This window comes from Dipodomys ordii, unplaced genomic scaffold (genome assembly GCF_000151885.1).
Source record: "Dipodomys ordii isolate 6190 unplaced genomic scaffold, Dord_2.0 Scaffold22, whole genome shotgun sequence".
Taxonomy (NCBI): Eukaryota; Metazoa; Chordata; class Mammalia; order Rodentia; family Heteromyidae; genus Dipodomys; species Dipodomys ordii.
This window is the reverse complement of record NW_012267238.1, coordinates 6907412-6933180: the sequence shown is the minus strand read 5'-3', so window position 1 is coordinate 6933180 and position 25769 is coordinate 6907412. Positions and strand designations below refer to the sequence as shown.

Below are 25769 nucleotides of genomic sequence, written 5' to 3'. Positions count from 1 at the left end.
GCTGTGTGAAGGTCAGAAAAGGTCCTGACCTCCCCTCACTCCGTGCCCAATTCTCAGAGGAGGGACAGGGGTGGGGCAGATATTCCTGGCCAGCCTAGCGATCTTTGGCTCTGGAGTGCCTCAGTTGGGGGTTCTATGCTTATCTCAGGGCTTATCCTCATATCCCATGGGAGTTCTCCCAGCACCTCATCCTGTTGTCCCCCCAGTCTGCCCCCTGGTCCTCCTCATCCAGCACCACATGCTCACCTGCACACTGCTCTCGAAAGCAGGCACACATCCTCACCTGACCAGCCGAGAGCCCAGGTCACCCTCAGACTGCCAGAACCCAGGAAGAAAACCAAGCACACAGCCCCTGAGATGGGAAGAATGATGCATCCTTCACAGGCTGCAGAGAACCTAGTTTTATTCCTGTTTGAGAACACAAGTCTCTTTCCACTGAGAAAGGGCTATAGCAATGTCAGGGTGCAATGAAGTCATCTGTGCAATCGGGTCCATCCCGCCCCTCCCCAGAACAGCCATGAGAGCCAGTTTCCTGAGCACAGATGATGCTTCCCAACAGACGGGCAGCTCTGCAGTAAACTAAGAACTCTCAACCTTAACCAAAGGGGATGCAATTGGTGTCATCTGAGGCACTGAGGCAGGTGAGGGGGGTGGAGGTGAGGGACTCTGCTTGGTACAGGGGAGGGACAGGTGAGAACCTTCATCCCTGATCCGATGCCACAATGCTTCCCACCTATGGCACCCACATACCTTGCCTCTGAACCCCCTCAGAGAAACAAAGGCAGGCAGAGGCGACACCTTGGAGTCACCTTCTTGGTGCAAGGGCTTGGGCCCACTGTGCTTTTTCTCCTATGGAGCAGGAACTATGGGGAGGGAGCTGGAGCGAAGTACAAGGACACTGAGCAGAAGCTCAGCCCAGGTTCTTGAGCCAGCAGAGCTCATTTCTCCAGGACTGGGCCTGTGCGGGGACGGTGGGGTGGCAAAACACAGAACATGTCTATCCAAGAAGCTTCAAGTTAGGTCACTTGGGTGTAAAACCTTAATGAGACTGAGCCCAGTACCAGACCCTGAGGACCACCCTAAGGTCCACATCTGGGTTTCCGTGTGCCCTTCAGGCTGAGGACCAAAATCCCAGATGCTTTTCCATCTTCTCATTCTCACGCTACTCCACCCTAGGCCTCTTCATAGCCCACCCAGGCTCTATCTTCAAGAGAGGCTCTGCCTGGGCCCAAGCCCCCACCTGGACCTTCCTCTCTCCCAGACAGTCTGATCTGGCTCCCAGAAGGAAGAGGTAATTTTTGTCCCCTAAAGTTGACTGTGGTGTTCCCATGGGTGGAATCAGGATAGGAGAGGGTTCGTATTAGAAGACCAGTCTGTGGAAGTCACCACCATTGCCACCTGCAGGACTGCAGCCTCCGGGGGAGCCTTCATCCTCATCCTTGTCTTCATCATAGCCCCTCCCCCAGTGTGGAGAAGCAGGGAGGGCAGAGATGTATGCCGCCCTGCTCCGGGCCTCCTTCTCTTGCTCCTGGAAGCAGACAGGGTGAAGAGAAAGTTCAGAATCCACACCCCTAAAGCCAAAGCCCTCCCCTAGTGCCATCCAGCTCTTCCAGGAGCCCAGGGCCAGGGCTCAGAGAAGGCACAGTGTGTTCCTGAGGCACCCCACCTCCATGGCCACATGACAAGACAGATCCATTCTTCCACCCCAGGTCTAGTCTTCAAACCCTCCTCTCAGTGACAATTCAGTCCCTTGGAGGAAAGGATCTCATTCATATTTGACTGTGACTGGCTGTCAAGGGCTTGATAAGGAAAACAGATGGTTTAGGGACCTTGAGGGGACTCGACTCGTCACCCACCCCACTGCCCCACTGTCCAGGCACAAGGAGCAGCCTCTGCCTGTGAGCAAGATATTCCTCCTGCTGAAATGAGATCAGCTTCGAAGAGACTGCCTGCCTCACCTGCACAACCCAAAAGAAAATCCAAAACTGGCCTGGGGACCCAACCTTTCTCTGTCCTACACCAAACACAAGGGCAAGTGTACAGGCAAGTCTGGCTGCTCCAGTTGGCCACAGCTGAAACCCACCACCCACAAAAACCCTGCTGTGCCCATTGCTAAACACTTTAGTGCCATCCTGACCAACAGAGGCGGCAGAGGCGGTGGGGCAAGCAGGTCACTGGGTAAGGTGGCCCTGCCAGGTGTCCCCACAGGCATTCCTAACCACCGACTCCACTGCTTGCTCTATTAGAGCCCAGCCTGCCCCTGCAGCATGCTTGCAACTGTACAGCATGTTCCAAGTCCTGAGCAATGACAGGATAAATGGACTTAAAAAATGTAAGCTAGCCAGTGGCTCACACCTGTAATCCTAGCTACTCAGGAGGAGGCTGATATTTGAGGACCAAAGTTCAAAGCCAGCCTAGGCAGAAAAGTCCATCAGACACTTATCTCCAATTAAGCACCAAAAAAGCTAGAAGTGGAGCTGTGGCTCAAGTGGTAGAGCACTAGCCTTGAGCAAAAAAAAAAAAGCTCAGGAAGAGTGCCCAGGCCCTGAGTTCAAGCCCCAGGACCAGCACAAAAAAAAATAAAAATAAATGGAAGAGGCTCAGAAGAGAACTGATGTAAGCGTTGGGATGTGCTGGGGACAACCCCCACCCCAGCAGTGCAATCAGAGACGGCAGCCCTGCTCACCTGCAGGTAGAGGATATTGTCTTTGGAAATTGCTTCCATCAGGTCCTTGTGGAGGGTGGGCTCTGCTCGGACTCGGGGAGACCCCGACTCACCTTCACACCCCTCCCCAGGCCGCTGGCGGTAGAAGAGCACATAGGCCGTGTCCTTGGGAAAGAAGGAGGTGACATTGCTGACAGACTCGAAGGAGGAGAAGGACACCCGGGTGTCGTTGAACAGGTACCACTGGTTCTCAGGCTCTGGCCTGTTGGTGGCCCCCAGAGCGGGGGCGGGGCGCGCAGCACCCTCTCGGGCATAGCAGTAGTAGTGCCCGCTCTCTGAGGACACTCCTGAGTGTACCACCACACTGCAGAGGTCATAGGCCTGGCCCCGTCCTCCAGACAGGGGCAGCCGCAGCAGGAGGGGAATGCTGACATCGTCCAGGATCTTGCGGCGCCGCATGGTGCGCAGGTCAAAGGAGAAGCGCAGCAGGGTGAGGATGAGGTAGCGAGGGCCCTGGCTCAGCTCAACCACCTTCTCGGCGTCCTGCAGGGAGGCACAAGGCTCGCAGTAGTAGCGGTTCTCTGCCGTCAGCCTCTCAGGGGACAGGAAGTAGTTGACCAGATCCAAGACAGAGCGAGAACCTTCGGGGCCACACACCTGCTCCCTGGTGGAGGTGGCGGCATCCTGGAGAGTCCCTGGCCCCAGGCCGCTCTCTTCCTTTTTGTCAGTCACCTCCTTCTCCTCCTCTTCCTTCTCTCTTTTCTCTTTCCCCTCTTCTTCCTTTTCCTGAGTCTCTTCCTCCTCTTCTTCCTTTCTCACTTCCACTTCCTCCTTCTCTGCTTTCTCCTTCCCTGCCTCCTCCCTCTCCACCTTCTTCTCCTGCAGGCTCTGCCCTGTCGCGATGGAGCCCAGGCCTTCCATGTCCAAAACCGCAGGGGGCGCAGCCCCGGTGATGCACTGTTTCCTCTGCCTCGGAGGCCCCACCCTGCCGGCAGCCTGAGCCAGTGGCAGTTCCTGGGCACTGCCATCCTCAGCGGCAGGGAGCATCACAGAGCCCAGCCGCCTGCGCCGGCAGCGCTCAGGGGGAGGGAAGGCCAGGGAGAGGTCTGTGAAGGCCTCCTCACGGGAAGAGACATTGAGGCAGTGGAGACAGCATATCCGAGTCACAATCTTGCCTCCAAACATTTTCTCCACAGAGGTTGGGCTGGGGCTAGGGGGTTCCTCGGGTGGGGAGGGCAAGCTGGACTGCTTCAGCTTTTGGCAAATTCTTGTCCCAGTCTTCTCCTCTTCATGCAGCCTGGAGCAAGCAGGGAACACGGGGTTTTATGTATATACAGCAGGCCTGCTTCCAGTGCACCCACCTGCTGCCTACTTTGTTCAGTAGCCAACATCTAGACATGTGCAGGAATCCGCACAGGGAAGACACATCCATGCACAAGTCCACAGAGTCAGCACACATGCTACAGACCACCCTTCATGCATACATGACATAAAGACTGTTTTGTGGCCCAGGCCAAGGATTCGCACAAGCAAGCACAGCACACAAGTGTACACACGTGCATACGTGTGTATGGCCAGGGCCTCAGCCTCTCTTACCGATCTAGCAGATACTTCAGATACTCCGAACAGTCCTGCTGGGTTCCGGGGCTGAACCAGGGCGTCCAGGATGCAGACAGGAAGTTCTCGGGGGAGATAGCAGGCCTCTAAAACAAGGCAGGTAAAAGGCAGGGTGAGGAGCCACCTCCACCAGCGCTTGCCAGGCCTTTGGATCTACCTAGGGCTGCACTCCCAACCACCTCAGCTTCCTCCCCAAGTCCCCCTTCCACGGCACGACCCATGTCCCTGCAGCCCGGATCAGGGCATGGGCACTGAGGTCCTGGCGGTAATGCTGCTCTCCCCTCACACACTTCACGCTTTTCAGAAAACTCTGCCCACTGGCTGCCTTCCTGTCTGCCTAAAGCACTGCTGTCCTCTGTTGCCACAGGCCCCAGGGCAGTGTGCTGCTCTCTCCCCAGCACGCTCCTACTCGCCAAGGTTCCCTTGCCACTTCTCTGCCCCCTTTGTCTTCACAGGCCTTTTATCACACTCATCCTTGGGCCCACGTGGGGCTCTGCCAAATCCCTGGCCACGATGGTAGAGACAGTATTTCACCCCTGCACTCAACAACCCTCAGGTGCCTGGTGGCAGCAGCTTGGACAAGTAGAGGAGCCCCAAGGTGACAGGCTTCATGGCCAAGGGGAGGTGTGGGCAACAGGCCCAGGGGGGGACACTGGGAGCCATCTACCCTGTCGGAGGGGCACTGAAAAGACCCAGGCGTTTTGGCTGTAAACCTGTGTCAGCCAGAAGCTCACTCCAGAGCAAGAGCTTCTAGCCAGAGGCAGGCAGGTCCCAGAGACCGTGTCATCACCGCCTGGTAGCACAGCCTTCCCCTCCTCCGCCCCCATACCTGGCTGTGCTCCAGGAAGGCGAAGAGCCACTGCAGCTTGGTCATCAAGGGCTGAGAATTGTTCTCAGTCAGCCGAAGTACACAGTGTCGAAAGCTTTGAAATAAAACAGTGCACCCAGGGTCAGCAGGGCCCTCAGAAGCCTCTCCACCAGATACCACCCAGTACTCCAGGGTCAGGGGGACAGAAGACAGTGAACTATTGGCCTGACCCAAGTCAGGAACACAGCAATGGCCTTGCTATGCCAATAAAAGGAACAACAAAGTGACTCCAACGGTCCAGCTATGATAGCCCAGGACTACAGAATACCAATATTCAAGTGATCTAAGAGTGGGACTCTGACACACCACGAGTCAGTGCAGACATCATTACACTCACTCGCATCCTGCTCATTGCTTCTTTGGGGAACACCCCCACCACCACCACCACCACACCAAGACTATCCAGACTTCGGCCTTCACCCACTCATGCTGTCCCTGGCCCAGAACCACCCCCAGCTCCCCACTGCCCTCACACGAGGCAGACAGGGTTAACATGAGAAACACTGTGGGGGCAGACAGGTCTGATCCTACAAGGACAGTGGAACCTTTGGGATAGCCGCTGTCTCTGGAGCCGCAGCTGAGCTCCTGTTCGCACAAACTGCTCTGGACTGGCCAGTCCTGAATTTCTCCACACAGCCACCACTCAAAGTAGGGCCCACATAGTTGGTCTTGGGCCAGGAAGTACAGAACATACATAAGCATCTAGAACTTATGGACGTGTTAATGTTCACTGTAAGCACAAAATTACATGATCATTTTTCTGGACACTCATTTTGCTGTATCTTACATATGTATTGGTCCACATATATTGAAAATAGAAAAATAGTGAGACACTGGTGGCGCATGCCAGTCATCCTAGCTACCTAGGAGACTGAGATCTGAAGATCAAGGTTCAAAGCCAGCCCACACAGCAAAGTCCATGAGACCTTAATCTCCAATTAAGCAGCAAAAAGCCAGAAGTGGAGTGGTAGCTGAAGTGGTGGAGTGTCAACCTTAAGTGAAAAAGCTAGCAAGACCACAAGGTCCTGAGTTCAAGCCCTAGTACTGGCACACGTACATGCATGCACAGGTGCACATACGTGCACATGCATGCGCGCGTGCACACACACACACACACACACACACACACACAAATCAAAAACCAAATGAAGCTAGAACTCCCCTAGGAAGAAGGAAGGAGAATCAGCAGCAAAACTTCCCCAACTAAAATGGACAAGAGAAAAACCCAGCTTCAGTTGATTAAGCCACAGCTGCTCTTTTCTAGAAACCAAAGCTGAACATATGACTGATTTTGGTTTTTACATCAGCCTTGGTGCTTGAACTCAGGGCCTGAGCGCTGTCCCTAAGTCATGTTTAAAGCTAGTGTTCAACCACCTCAGCCACAGCTTCACTTCCAGCTTTGTTGGTGGTTAATTGAAGCTAAAAGTCTCATGGAATTCCCTGCCCAAGCTGGCTATGAACTTCAATCCTCAGATCTCAAACACAACTGTGAGCCATCTGAGCCCGGCTACTAGGAGTGTTCTATAGCAAGTTATGAAGTCTATCCATAGCCATAGAGAATAATGACTCTGTTTCATTAAGACAAAGACAAAGCAGGCGTGATAGTGCAAAACTAACATCCCAGAACTCAGGATTCTGAGTGAGGCAGGAGGAGTGAGAACGTAAGGTCAGCCTGGCCTACACAAAGAAACCCGTTTCCCAAAAAACAAAACAAAACTACAACAACAAAAACAGGCAGCACCTACTCGGAAGCCATGAACAAGGCCTGCAGGATGCTGTTCACGTAGCACGTGTTGCCCAGGTTGATTAAACCAATCTTGCCTGTGTCTGACTTGGCCATGAGCCGGGGGTAGAAGCCAGCCAGATCACTCTTCTGTGAGGTCCAGGCATCCTGCCCCAACAACTGCTTGATACGGTCCTCATTGGGAACGTGGAGGTCCTGAGGAGGGAACAAGGAGGTAGGACAATGGTACCATAGTCAACTCAAAAAGTATCCCCTTCCTCGGGAAGCCTTCCTAGACGCACCCCATACTCTCCCCACCACATGCTGAGAGGTGTGGGGAGAGAGGTGTGAACACAGCCCACTTAGAACTATTCCAGGGACTCCGTTTGACATGTGGGCTCTCTACTTCACTTTTCAGGTCACTAATGTCTGAGGTGGCGTACACCCCATCTTAGAGAGGATTCAGACAGAATTGTCCTGGGTCACGTGAGCATGAGTGGAGAGTTGGTGCATGTTCTCAGCAGAGCCCAGGGTGGCAGATTCTAAGCACTGACAAAACCTGCCACCAGCCAAATCCAGCACGGTGTCCATTCTGTGTGAACTGTCACGCTCCCTGGCCACCCAGCCCTGCTCAGCAAGCACGCCTCTGAGTCACTCTTCACATCTCTCTGCTCAGCTCCTCAGCTGACTGGCTCTCAGTCTGGCATTCTGTACTTGCACGGAGCTTGTACACAGCGGTGCTCCCACTTCACTGCCTCCTTTTAGGTGTGCAGAACCAGATCTCAGGAGAAGCAGTCAGAATTCAGAATCCAGTCTGGCCCTGGAGGTCAGGGTGGCTGGAGGACTGAGGGGCTGAGGATGGGGTTTGTTAGTCCCGAGCTCAGGATCAGCACACCTTCCGAAGCACTTGGCATCGTGTATCACACAAAACAACAACTTCTGACCATTACCAGGCTCTAGTTTTCATAAGGAGGTATGTATAGAAAACTGCCTAAGCACAATGTGTGCTACTTACTAGGTTTGGGCCACACTCCTGACAGCTCCTCCATCCTTACTCCATTTCTGGCTGCCGATCACACCTGCCTAGGTGTGCCCAGGAGCCAGAGCGTCCCTGCAGCTTAACATCCAAACCCTCTCTCCCCAAGGCACACCCTCATGCTAACACAGGGCTTACTCAGGCCGTGCTTCAACACTTTCACAAACTCATCTCACAGAACAATCATTTACCAGATTCGTCAGTCGCCTCTCTCCAATGATTCAAAATAATTCAAGATGACAGACAGGAGGAGACATGGGCTCAATACCTTTTTTTTTTCTCTTCCTTTTATGTCCTATCTAGCCCCTCCTACACACAATATTTGAGACAAAAAACAGATAGACAGACCCACACACAGAGAGAGAGAAGACATACCTCATAGGAGATGCAAAAATATCCATGTTAGGGGGAAAAAAATAAAAATACCATCCTTCCTGAAGAAGTAACTCTGTACTCTAGGAAAGTAAGACAAGCTTTCAGATAACTTTCAAACTCCTAATGCTACTGGAAACATACATGATGGCCTGAGCGAACAATTACAACTCCCCAAGTGACTGTTATAACTTTATATATCCCGGTGAGCATTTTCCAAAATTTACTTACAAGTATATAAAGATATGGGTACACTATACATGTGAAAGAATTTCCTGTCACTTGCTGCCTTGCCTATCAAACTGGCTTGTACCAAGGATTATGATTTCAAAGTCCCGGGGCAAATGTGACATGTATTTCTGGTGCCACATTTCTAATATATAAATGATGCCTACATAAAGGCAAATGCTTATACTTCTGCAGCATGTATCCAAGGCTTTGAGGTAAAATGGACTGTAGAGAAATTCTCTGGTAAGCCGTTCCTCTGCCATCAGGTGTACCCTGATAGGAAGAGTTGAAAAGCGCAGATTTAACTAGACTAAGAAATGTGACACGGCCCAGTTTCCAATCATTAAGCTCGCATTACCAGCATACCGGACCTCACCTTCCCACCCGGGTATCTTTGCCTCTGACTCATTTGCAGCCTCCTCCTGCTGGGAGTCCCTAACAGTCAGACCCTACCATGCCTACTGGGATTTCTAAGGAGCTTCTCCAGTGGGCCCCTATGCTATCTCGACCTTCCTTAGTCACTTCCTGTGACTCAACTTTGTCCCCTGGACCAGCACACAAAGGTTTCCCTCACATTCCATGCAGAACCACTCTCCTTCCTCCATTCTTGCCCACTTTACAGTATGTTCCCACAGCTGCCGCTGATGACAATCTACTCATCTACCTCATCGCTGGGCACAGAAGACAGAATAGCAGCTCACAACCTAGCAGGAAAACAGTCCCAATGATACCAACAAACTGGACACTGTCTCCTCTGCTCACACACTACCAGGGAGCTCAAACTCGGCTGTGGACCCCTCCTGCTGTGCCTTTGTAAACTCTTGACATATTTGAAAAACAGAAAATCCAGCACATTGCCAGAGGTTTGGCTTATTAGGTATATGTTCAGTCATGGTAGACTGAATTTTGCAATATTCGCATTATAAAACTGTCTTCAATATGTTATCTTGTGTGTGACAGTACTGGGGCTTCAACTCAGGGCCTGGGTGCTATCTCAGCTTTTCTGCTCAAGGCTAGCACTCTACTGCTTGAGCCACAGCTCCATTTCTGGTTTTTCTGGTTAGAGATAAGAAAGACTCATGGACATTCCTACCCAGACTGGTTTCAAACATGGATCCTCAGATCTCAGCCTCCTGAATAGCTAATATTACAGACATGAGCCACCAGGACCCAGTAATCTAAGTATCGTTATGGCGGCTTGATTTGTGTCTACAGGGCAATCCATGGATATCAGAAACTTATGGATACTTTTCATGCGAAGGCACAGGCTGCCCTTCCAACCCAAAAAGTGATAGAAATTTAAACCCCCAAGTACACCTGACAGCAAGATGCTGGTTACCATTTCTCTTTCCCTGGTCCAGAGCCAAAACAAAGCGGGACAGTTTCCATCATGTTTATTTTGGACCACATGCATTATTTCTCCCAGCTTACTTTTCGGTGAAGCCTTCCTTGGCTTTGGCATTCCAGTGGCTTCCTATGGCTGCTCTGTAAGGAACAAGCCCTAAGCCTCCAGCCCTGCTCCTGCCAGCTCAAGCACTGGGGACTGAAGATGGCCATCTTCTCTGTCCCTCACCCCAAACCCAAGGCCAAAAGAGCACTGTTCACAAAGCTCATCCTGGAATTGTTTTCCTTTTCTGCCCCTGGGGATCCTCCTGACTTTCTTGAAGGCTCAGCTGAGACCTTTGTTGTTCCTTCACAAGCATTCCCAGAAGTTTCCTAGGGGAGTGCTTGGCGAGAGTCTGGCTGGCTGCCATGCTGCAGAAGTGAAAATCAGATCTTCCCCTGCACAGGTGTGGGGAAGGCCAACGCCCAGCCTCCCACAGCTTGATTCAGGAACCAAACAATCACTAAGCCTCAGTTCATGTACGAAAGTGGGGTGGCATCTGCTTTTATGTTTCTTGTGGACCTTAAAAGATAAAACGTGCCGTCAGCTGCACTGGACACTGATGAAAATGAACTAAGCAACTCAAGGGCAGCGATGGGAGGGAGGGAAGGAGAGAGAACGAGGGAACAGCTTGCACTAAGAGCAAAAGGAAAGAAATGTACATATCATTCAATCTGGAAGAAATAGTTTGTACTGTCAACGCTTATAGAATCCACAAACTTCATAGACCATGATAATGACAATTTGACTTGTGAAGGTTAAAATGTGTTAGTGACTTTAACTCAGCATCACTGTCCCACAATACTGTGAAATTAATTTATATAATCACTTAATGTCAATAAAAAATCATTTTGAAAAAAGATAAAGCATGGACAAGGGCTATCAAAAAAAAAGTCCTGCTATCTGTAGGTGTTTGTGGTTGTCAGATCCTAGCAATCTATCGACATACTCAAAGCTTCTTGTAGTCTCCTCCTAACTGAGGGCCTTTCCCTCCTCAGCACTTTACTGATTTGGGGACAACTCCCACAAACAATTTTATAAGCTGGTTAAATCAGATTTTGTTTTCCTTTTTTTTTTTTGTTTGGTTTTGTTTTTTACTATCCTGGGACTGTACCCAGTGCTTCATAGATGCTAGGCAAAAGTTCTACCACATGAATCACATCCCTGTCTTTTTTTTTTTTCCCCTTTGGCAACAGAGTCTTGGTAACTTTGCCTGGATTGACATTGATCTTACGATCTTGCCTCCACCTCCTTAATAGTTGGGATTACAAGTATGCGCTATTGTATAGAGATCAGACTTCCTTTTGTATGCAGGTCTGTGATACACACCCCACTAGGCAGCAAGTTCCCAGATGGAGATAGCTCTGTTTTCTTCATGTCTGTGTCCCCGGTCCCTAGCCCCCACCTGGCACAGAGAAGAGCATCAGCAGTCCCATGAACAAGCATAAATCATGATAATGTGTTAAGAGTATGTAACAGGGAGAGCTTTGGGTGCCCTGAGAGGATAGACTGAGAGTTATCAAGGAAGGCTTCTTGCGGGGGCAGCACTGGAGCAGAGAATGAGGACACGCAGGTGCTGGGCAGTTGAACAGTGAGAAGGATGAGCATGCGCGAAGGCTCAAGGCAGTCATGACAGAGTATGACCACTCCAGGGCTGGGCAGCTCAGCGTGCCTGAAGCACAAATGTCACTGGGGAGGTGATAAGGAGGGAATCAGGGGAGCAAATATTGGGAGGCTGCCACCGGCCTTAAAGAAGGCCCTTAACTGGCACCTGTGCTGCAGCAGTGTGAGGGACAAGCAGGGGACAGTCACTCACCTTGATGGCCTCCATGACAGGCTCATACAGGTCTGGGAAGCCAGGGAATCGGAACACCATGCAGTGGACCAGCTCCGCCAGCTGCTCCAAGCAGCTGGTCCCCGAGTTCGAGTCCTCCTTGACCAGAGAGGTCACCATAGGGGGGATGTGAGGGAGGAGCTGCAAGAGCAGGGGTGGGAGCAGAAACATGGGATGAGGTCATGGCTGGAAGCACTGGAGAGTTCTGAGACCCCAAGGTCCACACACTGACCATTACCTGGGCACCCCCTCCCCGCCCCCGCCTGGGCCCAAATGGGCTGAGCCCTGTGCAACATGATTTCCTTGGCAAGACATAGCACCTAAGACTCCCTGCCTCGGTTTCTTCATTTGCAAAGCAGGAAAATTAACACCTCCTCACAGCTGCAAGGAGGCCTCAGTGCAGCTATTCAGCCTCAACCAGCTGACCATATCCAAAAGCCACAAGGGCTGAATGACCACAGCTACTCTGTCCATCAGAGGCAATGGAGGGGGCTGGGAAGGTGGCTCAGTGGTAGAGCGCTTGCCTTGCATGCATAAGGCCCTGGGTTCGATTCCTCAGCACCACATAAGCAGAAAAAGCCAGAAGTGGTGCTGTGGCTCCAGTGGTAGAGTGCTAGCCTTGAGCTGAAGAGCTGAGGGACAGCGCCCAGACCCAGAGTTCAGGCCCCATGACTGACAAAAACAAAAACAAAAAAACAGAGGCAATGGAAGATGAGCACGGCATCTAGAGACAAACACCATCACTCTCCTATCACACATTTCCAGGTCAAGCACAGCATCCTCTCCATGGCCTAAACAGTAGCTGCAGCCCTCCTGTTATAGAAGAAGAGGCTGAAGTTACAAAGGTTGTGTAAATTTTAGTTTTCTGGCCATGCTCAGGATCAGGCAAGCACACTAGGACCAAGCCATACCTCCTACCCAGAAAGGTCATGTGATGTGCCAGGGTTTCATCTGGGGAGGCAGGGAGGTTAGAAGAGGATGGTGCCCGAACCAGATCCACTTGGGTCTAAAGCACGTTTCTTCCCCTGTCCTATGGAGTTTCAATTTTCAAACCCCATGAGGTGCATATCGTAATGTCACAACAGGCAGCCAGGACAAAGGAACGAGGAGAAGGATGGTAGCATCAAGCCCCTGACCTGTGGCAGCTTCAGACAAATTACCACATCACCTAATCTCTTCCCACCATCCTAGAGTACAACCCCTTCTACTTCATACAAGGTCCCCATATTGAGCAAGTAAACCCCAATCCCTGGCTCTGGGTTTTTCTTAAACAAGCTGGGAAATATGAGGTTTCACTGCCCTGATCAGGAACTGTCTGAATCAAGGGCCCCACATACAGATCCCAGGGGAAGCAGGCAGGCAAAGTGAGAGGCCCCAGAGACAGTATAAAGGCCTGAGCTGCAGGCTAAGCTGCTGGAGGGAATGGGGTATAAAGGGCTTGGGGCTTTAAGTTCACACTAATGTGGCTTGACCTTTCTCCCTTCCCCACTTCCACACACCAGCTATAATCCCAGAATGAGTGACTTGATCCTCCCAGTGCAGTTTCTTCATCTCACAGAGAAAGAGTCCAAGAGTGAGAAGAACAAATACGCATCCTGTCCGTAGCCCTGGGCCTGGCACATGGCCGACCCTGAGGAACACTAGCTGTTTTCAGCCTATACTTTGACCTTACTGTGTGTTCCAGGAGGGCCACACAACTTCTCAGGCCTCAGTTTCACATCTGTACAATGGAGTCTCAGTCCTCTTCTTGTACTGACATCCAGAATTCAAGCCCTAACCCTGACCGAAGCAGAGACGCTGGCTTCCAGGGCCAGAGAGGCACTTACCAGATGGAAGGCTTCATGTGAATGCTGGAAAGTCAGAAGCATATACTTGAGAACAGATAAGGCGGCTCCCCGGACGATGGGGTACAGCAGCTTGGAGAAGACCTAAAAAATAGTCACTGGTCAGGAATCCTCCCCCACTCACCCCAACACCTGGGCCACTCATAGCTGAATACAGCTTCAGTAGACACCCTGAGGGAGTCAGACACAGCAGAGCCGGAACAACAGCCCTATGTGAAAGCAAGAACAAGAAAGTGCTCACAGAGCCAAGTAGACCAAAATGGGCAGCAAGACAGCTGATGGATGGATGGATGGGTGGATGGATGAATGGATCAATAGGGTTAACAGAATGAAGGTGGGTAGCCTAGAGCCTAGAAAGAGACAATGAATTTGCCTAGATCACACAGCAGAGCTTGGCAGGGAGTGGGGGGAGGGGGGGGGTAGTTCTCTGCCTCCCAGCCCTGCATTCCCCTAGCAAGAGACTAGCAGGAAAGGCTACCAGCTCGGGCTGGGACAGGGGCCACCAACCTTTTCAATTTTGGCGAGTGAAACCTCGATCAAGATGCTGAACTTCTTAACAGCGGCCAGGCCCTTCAGCAGGGCAATGATCCACTTGTCAATGTTCTTCCCCAGGGGCCAGGACACCCAGTCGATCATCCTGGTGAGGGGAGTGACAGTGACACAGGGCCGAGGGCAGCCCAAGGACCAGCCACAAAGATTTGCATCCCCAAACTGCCTCACACACTTGCACAGGGCAGTCCCTGGGTCCATGGAATGAAGACATTTCTGGAAAATGTAAATGAGCCCAAAACCTGGCAGAGGAGGGAAGCCGGAAGGCACCCAGGCACTCAGACTGGCTTCTAGTTGTCTCTGCCCAGAAGACAGCATTGCCCTAGGTCTGAAGAGCTTGGGATACCCTATGACCTAGAGCAAGCCACTTCCCCTTCCTGAGGATAGCTCCTTCCCAGCGTTGTCATATTGACTGAAAGAAGGGAGGATAGTTAGGTGCCAGTGGTTTAACCCAGAGGCAAACAACTAGAGGATGGTGGTTCAAAGCCAGCCTGGATAGATAAATCATGAGACTGAGTCTCAAATTAACCAGTAAAATGCTGGTTAAATGTATGGTTCAAGTGGTAGAGTGCCATCCATGAGCAATATAGTTGATGGAGTCCCCAAGTTCAAGGGTTTGTTGTTTTTTGTTTTTTTTTTATGCCAGCCTTGGAGCTTGAACTCAGGGCCTGGACTCTGTTCCCGAGCCTCTCTGTGATCAAGGCTAGTGCTCTACCACTTGAGCCACAGTGCCACTTCTGACTTTTTAAGAGTAGTCTTTTGGATATAAGAGTCTTACAGACGTTCTGGCCCAGGCTGGCTTTGGACCATGATCCTCAGATCTCAGCCTGCTGAGTAGCTAGGATTACAGGCATGAGCCACCAACGCCAGGCTAACTTCAAGTATTTCTTTTTTAATTTTTTTAAAATGGCAGCAATAACCAGCCTATGCAGTGACTGCTCTGCTTCATGTGAATTAACTCATTGTTCAAGAAAACATAACCATTGGCATCATCTGTATGTTCATTACTACAAAGAGGGAAAACAAGAGTAAAGTAATGATCATTGCATAGCAATGGCTCCCATGGCCTGTTCTAGGCACGTTATGTGGTTGACCTCAAGCTAACTGAATCCTCCTATATAGTGGGCTCAATGATACCACTTTAGAGCTGAGGAAAGTCAAATACAAAGGTTTAATAATCCCAGAGGTGAGGGCTGGAAAGGTGGCTCAGTAAGGCTTGCCTTGCATGCATGAGGCTCTGGGGTCGATTCCTCAGCATCACATAAGCAGAAAAAACTGGAAGTGGTGCTGTGGCTCAAGTTGTAGAGCACTCGCCTTGAGCTGAAGAGCTGAGGGACAGCACCCAGGCCCAGAGTTCAGGCCCCACGACCAACAACAACAACAAAAAATCCCAGAGGTGAGAAGTGGAGGCAGGATTTGCCCTCAGGCACAGTATGTGCATTTCAGAAGAGCTCCTAAGACGGCTGATCTGCACGTAGGGGTGGCAGCAATGGCAGGAGGCATGGGTAAGGACTGTGCAGGCCAAGGACTGAAGGGAGGATAGGTGGCATATTCTGGGGTCACAAGACAGGCGGGTTGGTTAGAACACAGGTGTGACAACACTTACATGAGGGAGGTAGGATGTACATGGGCTCTGTGAGCTGAAAAGCACCCAGGTCTCGTTTAAAGTATTTTCCAAACTCAGAAAGCACATTATAAAGACTTTCATCTTTTCTTACCACCACCCACCTCCATTTTTACAGACGGAGAAACTGGGGCTGCAAATTCACTGGCCTTTCCTGGGTCATGTAGCTGGTACTTTACCTGATGGCCTCATGAGGGCAGGGCTCTGTGTCTCTCACATCTTACTCAGGCCAAATGCAGATCAGGAATTGAAAACACATGCTACCACCAGTCAACAAGTAAAAAGGGCCTGGCCCCGAACCTAACTCTCATCTAGCCATCTGAAAGGAACACTCCTAAGAGGAGGAGGGAGTTGGCCCTTCCCACCACCTGGCCCTCAGCACCCACCTGCTGATGGCAGTCAGCATCTGGGAGTCTGTCACACTGTCATCATTGCTGAGGTTCCGGACAACACCATCCATGAGCTCCAATGGGAGATGCTGGACCACACTGGCCAGGGCGCTGGACGGTGGCTCCTCCTCTGAAACAGGGACTTACACTGAGTTCCCTGTGCCCTCATGCTGCACAGAGCTAGGCTGGGCCCCTGCAAAGGAGGGCCACCTCATCGTTTCCTGCAGCACCACATCTGAACTCACTCAACAACCCTTCAGTGGCACTTCTATGGACCCAGTCCTGGGCACAACCTCTAAGTGTGAGTGCTGGACCTGAAAATTCTTTAGGAGAGATGACACTGCAGCTGATTGGAAAAGTAGGAGGGGTGGGTGAAGTTGGAGGAAGGGACACGCCGGGTGCGATTGATCACACAGCGGCAGAGGCCAACAAACATGCTTAGCTATAAAACTTTGTTGTTCAATTGTGAGGACCCAAAACCGTATATACACAGCCTTTGAACTTCTTCCTGTCAAGCACATTCCCTACCTTTCCTGAACTATGCTCAGGAACGGCCCAGATCTCAGCTTTGTCATTCACACTAGAATCCGAATCCAACACAGTCAACAGAGGTTCAAAAGTCTACAATTAGCCAAGCACTTGTGGCTCATGCCTATAATCCTAGCCACTTAGGAGGCTCAGATCCAAGGATGGTGGTTCAAAGCCAGCTGGGGCAAAAAAGGCCATGAGATTCTTATCTCCAACTAGCCAACAAAAAAAAAGCCAAAGGTAGAGCTGTGGCTCAAGTGAGAGAGAGATAGCCTTGAGCAAAAAAGGTCAGAGAAAGTTCTCTGACCCTGAGTTCAAGCCCCAGGACCAGCACACACACAAAATAAGTCTACAGGTAACACCTGCAAGCTCCTTAAAGGCTTGAATTCTGCTACTCAACTTGAGAGGGTCATGTAGCTGATTCGTCCCCACATCTAGCCCAAGGCCACATACAGAGCAAGGACTTAATGGACAAATCAGTAAGTTTGAGGACCAGGCCTCTGACCTAAATCTACCCCAGCATCTCCTTCCAAAGGCGCTCTCAAAAGGAGGGGTCCACGCTGGGCGCCAGTGACTCACGCCTGTAATCCCACCTACTCTGGAGGCTGAGATCTGAGGATTGAGGTTCAAAGCCAGCCTGGGCAGGAAAGTCCGTGAGACTCTTATCTCCAATAAACCACTAGAAAACCGGAAGTGTGCTATAGCTCAAGTGGTAGAGCTCTCGCCTTGAGCTAAAGAGCGCAGGGACAGTGCCCAAGCCCAGAGTTTAAGTCCTACGACCGACAAAAAAATAAAAATAAAAAAGGAGGGGTCCAGGGTAACTCTTAGAGTCCAACTTCTTCTGGTGTGGTGGTGCACACCTAACCCATACTACTTGAAATATAAGTAGAATTGAGAGTTCTGAGGCCAACCGGGGCAAAGTTATCAGCATAGACCCTAACTCAAAAACCAAAATACAAATATGGCTGTTAAGTGTGGTTCAAGTCTCAGTGAGTGAAGAAGCCCTGGGCTCAAGCCCCAGCATGGGAAGAGGACAACCAAAGAAATACACACAACCTCGCCACTTAACCCACTATCTTGTGGGCTTGCTCAGACCCTTAGTCCTTCCTCCCACTCCAGGCACTGCACGCCTGCAGCTGCAGCCCTGACCACGGGCCAGGACTCACAGCAGGCTACAGCTCTGCTAAAAACGAAGATGTATGGTAGCATCCTCCTCCTTCATCCCCCCCCCCCACACACACACCTGTGCGTTCACCCTTCACCCAGGGGCCCACGGAGACACCTGCAGACCAGACAGGGCCTTGGCAAGCCCTGCTCCCGGCGCACACGCACCTGTGCAGGAGATGACAGCAAACAGCTCCTTGAGGCAGGGCAGGATGGCGGCGGGCTGGGCGCGCCACAGCTGCGCCAGGAGCCCGCTCACCTGCTGGGCCTGCTCCAGGAACTCCACGGCGCCCTCCTCGCCCTCGGCGGGGCAGCGGAAACGGCCGAGGCAGCGCACCAGCTGCTGGCAGAAGAGCAGGCGGTGCGGGCCGTCGGGCACACAGCGCGGGTGCCGGGCGACCTGCGCGCAGGCGGCGGGCCCCGCGCGCTCGCACACGGCGCGCAGCACCTCGCGCCGCAGCAGCGCGAACACCTCCTCGGCCGCGGGCCCCTGGGGCAGCAGCTGCAACCCCAGCTGCACGCAGGCCAGCGCGCGCGCGCCCGGGGGCCCCGCGCCCCCCTGCAGCAGGCGCAGCACGCGACGCGCGCTGAAGAACTCGGCGAAGACGTCGGGGTGGTGGCGCCCGGCCACGTGCAGCAGCTGGCAGCCCACGCGGCGCGGCAACTCGTCGGCGCCTCCCACGTAGAGGCGCGCGCCCAGGGCCAGCAGCGCCAGGCACTGCTCCCGCTCCAGCGGCTGCCGGGCCGCCTCCAGCACGCGCCGCACCAGCCCCTGCTTCACACTTGCCGGGTACGACGAAGTCACCACCGCCTCCAGGATCTTGTCCATGATGGCTGGCCGCTGTGGGAGGGGAGGGACAGAAGGCGGGAGGTCACACCCTGCCCTCCAGCAAAAAATGGGGTAAGGAAACCTACCAGGCTGGAAGTGCCCATCTGGCCACGTCAAAAACAAAAACAAAACAAAACACAGCTGGGATGTAGGTCAGTGGACAAAGCACTTGCCTAGCAATTCCAATGTCCTGAGTTCGATCCCCAGTACCAAAGCACACACACACACACACACACACACAGGAGGGGGGTGAAATTTTCACCAGTGACTTATGCTTGAGCATTGAAAACTAGACTGAGCATACAAAGCCCAAAGGCTCTTATCTCTAGTTAACCAGCAAAATGCAGGCATCGGTGGTGTGGTTCAAGTAGTAGAACATTATCCTTGGGTGAAAATGCTAAAGCAAGAGCTTGAGGCCCAGTTCCCACAAAGAGAAAAGAAAAAGAAAAATGAGAGTCACAGTTCTGCCCGCTCTGAGGCCTCTCCATAGAGGGGAGGTGGGGCTCCATCACTCCAAGGACAAGCAAAGGCAGGATCTGGAATCTGTAGTGCAGTCTTCTTCAAGCCACCTCCTGTAGGGAAAACAGGATAGAGAACGAACACACACACACACACACACACACACACACACACAGCCACCAGGAAGAAAGGGGTAACAGGCCAGCAGAAAGGGCTTCCCACCATCCTTCACACTTTATTCTGCTCCCTCCTCCCAAATAACTTATTCCTTTGTAAGACTCTACTTTTCCAAGGGTGGCATGTTTGCCTGACCTGTCTTACCTCTAAGCCCCAATGACCACACTCACACTAGGCAAACATCTTTTCCAAAACACCTGTTCTAGGTGAGCCAGTCAGGGCCTGTGGGCATAAATTCATCCACTGGTGATTCCTATAACCCACCTGTATGTAGCCTGTTCCTCCATGACAGCTACCACTATTAGAGCTGGGGAAAGATGGGTCCTCTAACTGCCACAGAGGCAGAACAGCTCTGTGTTCAACCCCCTCCGCACACGGGCACGATTCCACAGCCCTGTACACCCAGTACTCCAGCCTCACCTCACACAGTCTGCGCTCAGCTTTTCCTCGCCACTACCTTTGTGCATGCTCCTCCCTCCCGTCCTGGCTTGACTAGCACTTCATACCCCAGCTGAACCTCACTTCTTCAAGGAAGCCTTCCCTGACCTCCCTGGCTCCTAGTTAAAACCCCAAACAGCCTGTCCCTCTCCTTCAGAACACTTGTAACTACGTGACTATGGTCAGCTGCTCCACAATACTGTGTCTGGTCAAGTTTTGCTCACCAAAGTGAGCACAGACCTAGCACAGACGAGACATTTGTGAATGAGAAGTGCAGACAGAGTGAGTGACTCAACCTCACTCCTCTGAGAGGTAATAGCCTCTCACCTAGGCTATTTTCTAGAAAGCTTTGGCTCCGACTGCCCCACTCTGATTCTCACTCTAGTTCTGATGGGTACAGCTTGCTCTCTTCATACCCAATGCTCAGCAACTAGAAAGCAGAGCCATCATTAAGCTTCTCTGATCATCTTGTTCTAAGCAGGCCTGGATAGAAGACTCAGCGTGCAATATTTAACCAAATGCACCAGCTCAATGAAAACTGCTGGAGCCTCCTACCTACAACTTACTGGAGTAAAGTCTGGCCAGAAAAGTTCTGTATTTATAGCCCTAGATATTTAGGGGGCCCAGCTATGTACCAGACCCTGTGAAGATGCCCCTATGTGTCTTAGTTCTTGGCAATGAACTAAGGTTATACACCACATGGGCCACTTTGCTTTATGTCTCACCAGGCTGTGAACTCCTGGGGGCAGGACCATATCCCAATCTGAGTAGCTCCTCTTAAGAGTTCATTGTAATTAGGCTGGGCACCATGGCTCACAACTGTAAACCCAGCTATTTGGGAGGTGAGATCAAGTTCCAGGCCATCCCCAGCAAAAGTAGACTATCTCAGGCAGGCACTAGTGGCTCATACCTGTAATCCCAGCTACTCAGGAGGCTGAGATCTGAGGAGCGTGGTTGGAAGCCAGCCCGGCAAGAAAGTCCATCAGACTATATCCAATGAACTTTCCCCTCCGCGCCTCCCCCCACCAAAAAAAAATGCCAGAAGTGGAGCTTTGGCCAAGTGATAATTCACTAGGCCTTGAACAAGAGTAGCTCAGGAACAGTGCCAAGACCCTGGGTTCAACCCCCAGGACTGGCACAAAAAAATAAAATAAAATAAAAAGACTATCTCAAAAACAAGATAGTGTCACATGTCTGTGGTCTCAACTACTCAAGAGGGAGGAAGAAGTAGGAGGATCAAGACTCAATGTCATCCCAGGCAAAAGTACAAGATCCTATCTTAAAAAAAAAAACAAAAACACCTAAAAGCAAAAGGACTGGGATATCCCTCCAGCATTAGAGCACCTACCTAAACAAGCATAAGGTCTTCATTTCAAACCCTAGTATCGCCAGACTTCACTGTGGTTAACGGGAGCAGCTATGATACAGGATCCATGTCCTGGCTGCCTCAGTTGGGATACACTCTAGTTACTTATGTACCCTGTTTTTTCCTTGCACAATCATGATGACAAACATAAAGTCCACAGCATAGTGGTGGGCACAACGAAGTTCTCAGAAAATGTCAATTCCTGTGGCTTTCGAAGCAAAGTTCAAGCACTTTAAGAAGCTTCCAGTCGGATGGTGGAGGCAGATAGATTTCAAAAGATGCCTACATAAGACATAAGGTCAAAGTCCTTTAAAAACCATGTTTGGTCAAGTGCCTGCGGCTCTCGCCTATAATCCTACCCACTCAAGAGGCTGAGATCTGAGGAGCAAGGTTCAAAGCCAGCTCAGGCAGGAAAATCCATGAGACTCTTATCTCTGCTTAACTAGCAAAACTAGAAGTATAGGCACTACTCAATGATTGAACAGAAAAGCCATGCAAGAGCACAAGGCCTTGATTCCAAGGCCTGGTACCAGCAAAAACAAAACTATGTTTCGTGGGTGCCAGTGGCTCATACCTGTAGGCATAACTACTTGGAAAGCTAAGATTGTTGGGATCATGGTTCAAGGCCATGAAAAAAAGTCCACAAGATCCTTTCCCTTCAAGGAGCAGGACACATTGCAACAGCAGTAAGCCTAATAAGACTGGATCACATCCAGGCATATTGGGTAGGAATCTTACCTGACAAATAACCTGCAAAAATCAGGACTGGAAACATAGCTAAGTTCAAACAACAACAGAATCACAAGGCTGGAGGCATGGCTCAAGTGGGAGAGTGCTTGCTCTGAGTGCAAATCCCAGAACTGCCAAAGAAAGGCGGGGGGGGGGGGGATGGACTGGTCACCAGGTTGGTGGTGTAGCTGAATAGAGCATTTTCCCCAGCATTCTCAGCTCTGGGTTCAATCCCCAGTACTAAAAGAAAAGAGAACTAACTTGCCTCCTTCAGCTCTGACCTCTCTTGCTAAAGCAGTGCCTTTTTTTCTTCCTGTGCTGGTCCCGGAACTTATATTCAAGGCCTGGGCACTGTCCCTGAGCTTTTTTGCTCAAGGCTAGCATTTACCACTTGAGCCATAGTTCCACTTCCAGCTTTTTGGTGGTTAATTGAAGATAAGAGTCTCATGGACTTTCCTGCCCAAGCTGGCTTCAAACCACCATCCTCAGATCTCAGTCTCCAAAGTAGGTAAGATTACAGGTGTGAGCCACAGGCACTGGTGCTCGAAGGTCAAGTTTTTCTTCTTTTCTTGCCAGTCAGCTGTGTGATCTCCCCTCTATTGATGGCTGACAGTGTCTTTAACAGGCAAGTAGCTCGGGCCAACCTCACTCCATCCTGGGAGGATGCTCTCCCAGTCCTATAGACTAATTAGTGCGACATGCTTTCAACCCAGGGTGTCAAGAAAGCCTGGTCCTCAGGCCACTAAGGAGACACCTAGTCAGAGAGGGCCTGATATCTTTTATGGAACATTACAGAACAGAGGTGAAATTAGAGTTCTAGGGCCAGGAAAGGTTCTAGAAGAAGAAGAAAAAAAACAGAGTAGAAATGGACCTTACATAAGGCATATCCATGGTCCTCTTTTCTCACTTGAAACATGCAGATAAATGACATGAAAGTTGATGTGGCTTGAAACCATGTGATCAAACACTGATGATTTCCTATCATCCTGCCTAACACTCACCACCTGCCATGGGCTGTGACCAAGCGGCTGGGAACCCCGGCAGCAGCAGTGTTCTGGGAAGGCTCCCGTGCCCAAGGCCAGCCCTGCTGGGTCTGTGGCCTGGTCATACCACAGGGCCCTGCTTCCTGCCCCCACTCCTACGCCAGCAGTCAAGTCAGCGGTCACCATGGTCACCAACAAACCCACTCAATCATCTCTTGGATGCATTCATGAAAAAGGGTTTTAAAGGCTTCAACCTCGCCTAACCCCATCACAAGCTGGGGCAGGGAGGCAAGGGGAGGGAAGCTGAGAAGCAGTGACAAGAGGGTAGGTGACAGCAGGATTAGAACCTGCAATCTCTCCGTCCGGGAGGAGAAGCCGGTGGCCACTAGCACTCCTCACAGGAGGCTAGGTCACTTCACTAAGGCCCCGGATGTGGAGACAGCCAGTCTACACTGGCTCTGACCCAAGACAGAGCTTCCTGTGCCAAGCACAGCTGCGGACAGCAGCCGTCCTGCCCCAGAAGAGCCCGTGTCCAGAGCAGGGGACCCAAGCTGTCTGCCTCCGAATCCCCAGGTGACCTGGTAGAGGGGAGCTCCTGCCTGACTCCTCAGCCTTCTCCCTAGAGAGTGGGGCCATGCTGGGCCTGCCACTCTCGGGATTGGAAAAGGTATAAAAAGGGTAGGAGCAGGGTAGTGGTGGGTTTATTGTTGGGCCATGTGACATTGAGAAAAGAAACAGCCAGGGGAAAGAGATAAAACATACTGAGGATCTAGCTGTTTCTACAGAGAATTAGCTCTTCTTCCTTCTGGCCTGGACTAGGGCAGTAGTCTCCTACCCAACCTCAGCCTGCCTTCCCATCTTCCATCTTCCAATAGCAGTGCACGCCCCAGAAGAAACCAGTACCACCCACCACAGCGGGCAAACCCATGATAGAAGTGCTCCCAACTCCAAAGGGAAAATCACTTCCTGCTCTTCCTTTGCCCTTTCCCAGCCAGCACAGCAGCAATGCCCACCCCAACCCTAAACTTAAACCCTAGCTCCACTGGCAAGACAGCCAGTGGAATCCCAGCCACACCCTGCACAGCCCAGGCCACATAGAAGAATCATGATCCCTCCCCCGGAAGGCCCAGATCCTATCAGCTGCCCCTCTCCAAGGACCCTTGGTCTCTCTGCTGTGTGCTGACAAATCCTTGCTCCTTCATGGGGGATTCTGGCTTGTCTCCATCACCCCAAGAGTCCAGTGTGGGTCCAATCCCCGCCTCTGTGCACAAGGCAGGACAGTGGCCAAACACAGAGATGTCATGAAGGTGTGCCCAGTGATAACATAAAATCAAGGATGCAGCCAGAAAAGTCCCTTCTAGAAACAGCTGAACCCTACCCCTTCACTGCCCAGGCCTGGTCTTGACAGTCACGACTCTGCCAATCTAAGCATCACACACAAAGGTCACTAAACAGCATTGAAAAACAGCCTCACCCATCCTGGAACAGCAAAACAAAAACCTTGTTCCTGTTTAACCCACAGGTCAGAAGCTCTCTGAGTCTCATCAGTAGGAGAGGGGGTCTCCCAAGGTCTCACTCACTCACTAGTAATGGGCAGTAGTTCCCAGCCCCTGCTCAGCACATAGAGCAAAGGAGCGCATTTGCTCCCTCGTGGATCCTCATACTCAGCCTCCCCTCTCAGACTCCCTTGGATGCCAGAGCTGCTTGAAGGGTGGCTAGCTGTCCCTCCCACCAGGAAGTTCCCTCCCTCCATCTCTGGCTCCTGGGGTCTTGGCAACTGCATCACTATTTTTTTTTTAATTTTAGCTGAATTTCGAGCCAGCACAGCCCTGGGAAGGTACTTTCCTCCTACTCTGAGAGGCCCTCGCCTGCACCACGACACTGTCTTTTGAAAGTGAGAACCGGGGAGTGGCTGTTCCATCCTCAGGGGCACAGCACACACCCCCACCCTGCAGGTCATCCCTCAAGAACCTCTAGATGGGAGATTCCCCCTCCCCCTCCAGGGTTTCTGGAAGGGAAGGGACCAAGTTGACAAGTCAGGTCTGCAATCTAAAAGCCTTGATAGGTGAAGTGCTCAGGTCCAAGATGCTGGAATAGCAGAGGCCTACTCCGAACAATGGTGGCCCGCTCCCTCCCACCAGTGCAATGGTGCCCAGCCCAGTGAGCTGATGCCCGCACTAAAGACTGGAAGCTTCTTGGTACTAGAAGAGGATGCTCTCAACCCTGAGAGGGGCAAGAGGTGTACCAACTAGATACATATATTTGATGATGAAGGAGGCTGAGGCCCAGAGAGGGGTAGCTACTCGCCCAAGGTCACACAGCAAGGCCCAGCAAGCACCTCCAGACCTGCGGACTCCCAGCCTCGGGCTCTCAGAGCCTTATGGGCAAGTATGGGGCACTCAAGATGTCAAGATGCAGACAGCTCCCCAACTCGAACAACCCCCAGCCCCCTTACCTCTCAGACCTCAGTGGGCCTTACCTCAGACCTGGCTTCTGGGCGGGGTACTCAGGCCAGTGTGGACCAAGCTGGGCTGGGTTAGGTCAGGGCGGGTCCTCCGCTCCCACTAGGGAGGGGTCGCCCTCCTCCAGTCCCAGACGGCAGGGATGCTGTTCCCACTGCAAAGTCCAATTTACCTAGCTCCCTTTGCACAACCCTGTACGGACCCAGGAAGCCCGACTGTGGTGCAGCCGAGGAGCTGCGGGACGAAGCGAGGGGGAGGGGCGAGGTGCGGGAAACGGGGCGGAGCCGGAGTGGGGGCCACCGGGGCGAGCCGCTACTCGGGCCGCGTCCCCTTTAAGACCAGCTGGCCTGCGCGCTGGAGGGGCGGGGGCCGGAGCTGGACGGTTCTCGCAATGCTTCCTGGGAGGTGGAGTTTATGCGGGGGGTGATTCGGGGCCGCACGGATCCCGGAAAGGACTACCAGACCCAGAATGCAGCGCGCGGCCCCACGCCGCCCCGCCCC

At 52.0% G+C, this 25769-nt stretch overlaps 1 protein-coding gene across 1 annotated transcript; it reads right to left on the bottom strand.

Annotated features, from left to right (window-relative positions):
* Positions 1–1264: 1264 nt before the first annotated feature.
* Usp35 (ubiquitin specific peptidase 35) lies at positions 1265–25611 on the bottom strand. Its single transcript, XM_013014034.1, has 11 exons — positions 25262–25611; positions 17994–18666; positions 16131–16263; positions 14079–14208; positions 13554–13655; positions 11710–11868; positions 6896–7089; positions 5112–5205; positions 4262–4368; positions 2687–3962; positions 1265–1528 (listed from the first exon to the last, which is right to left on the bottom strand). The coding sequence occupies exons 2-11, from the start codon at positions 18652–18654 to the stop codon at positions 1361–1363; spliced, it is 3024 nt and encodes a 1007-aa protein (XP_012869488.1). The 5' UTR covers positions 18655–18666; positions 25262–25611; the 3' UTR covers positions 1265–1360.
* Positions 25612–25769: the final 158 nt, after the last annotated feature.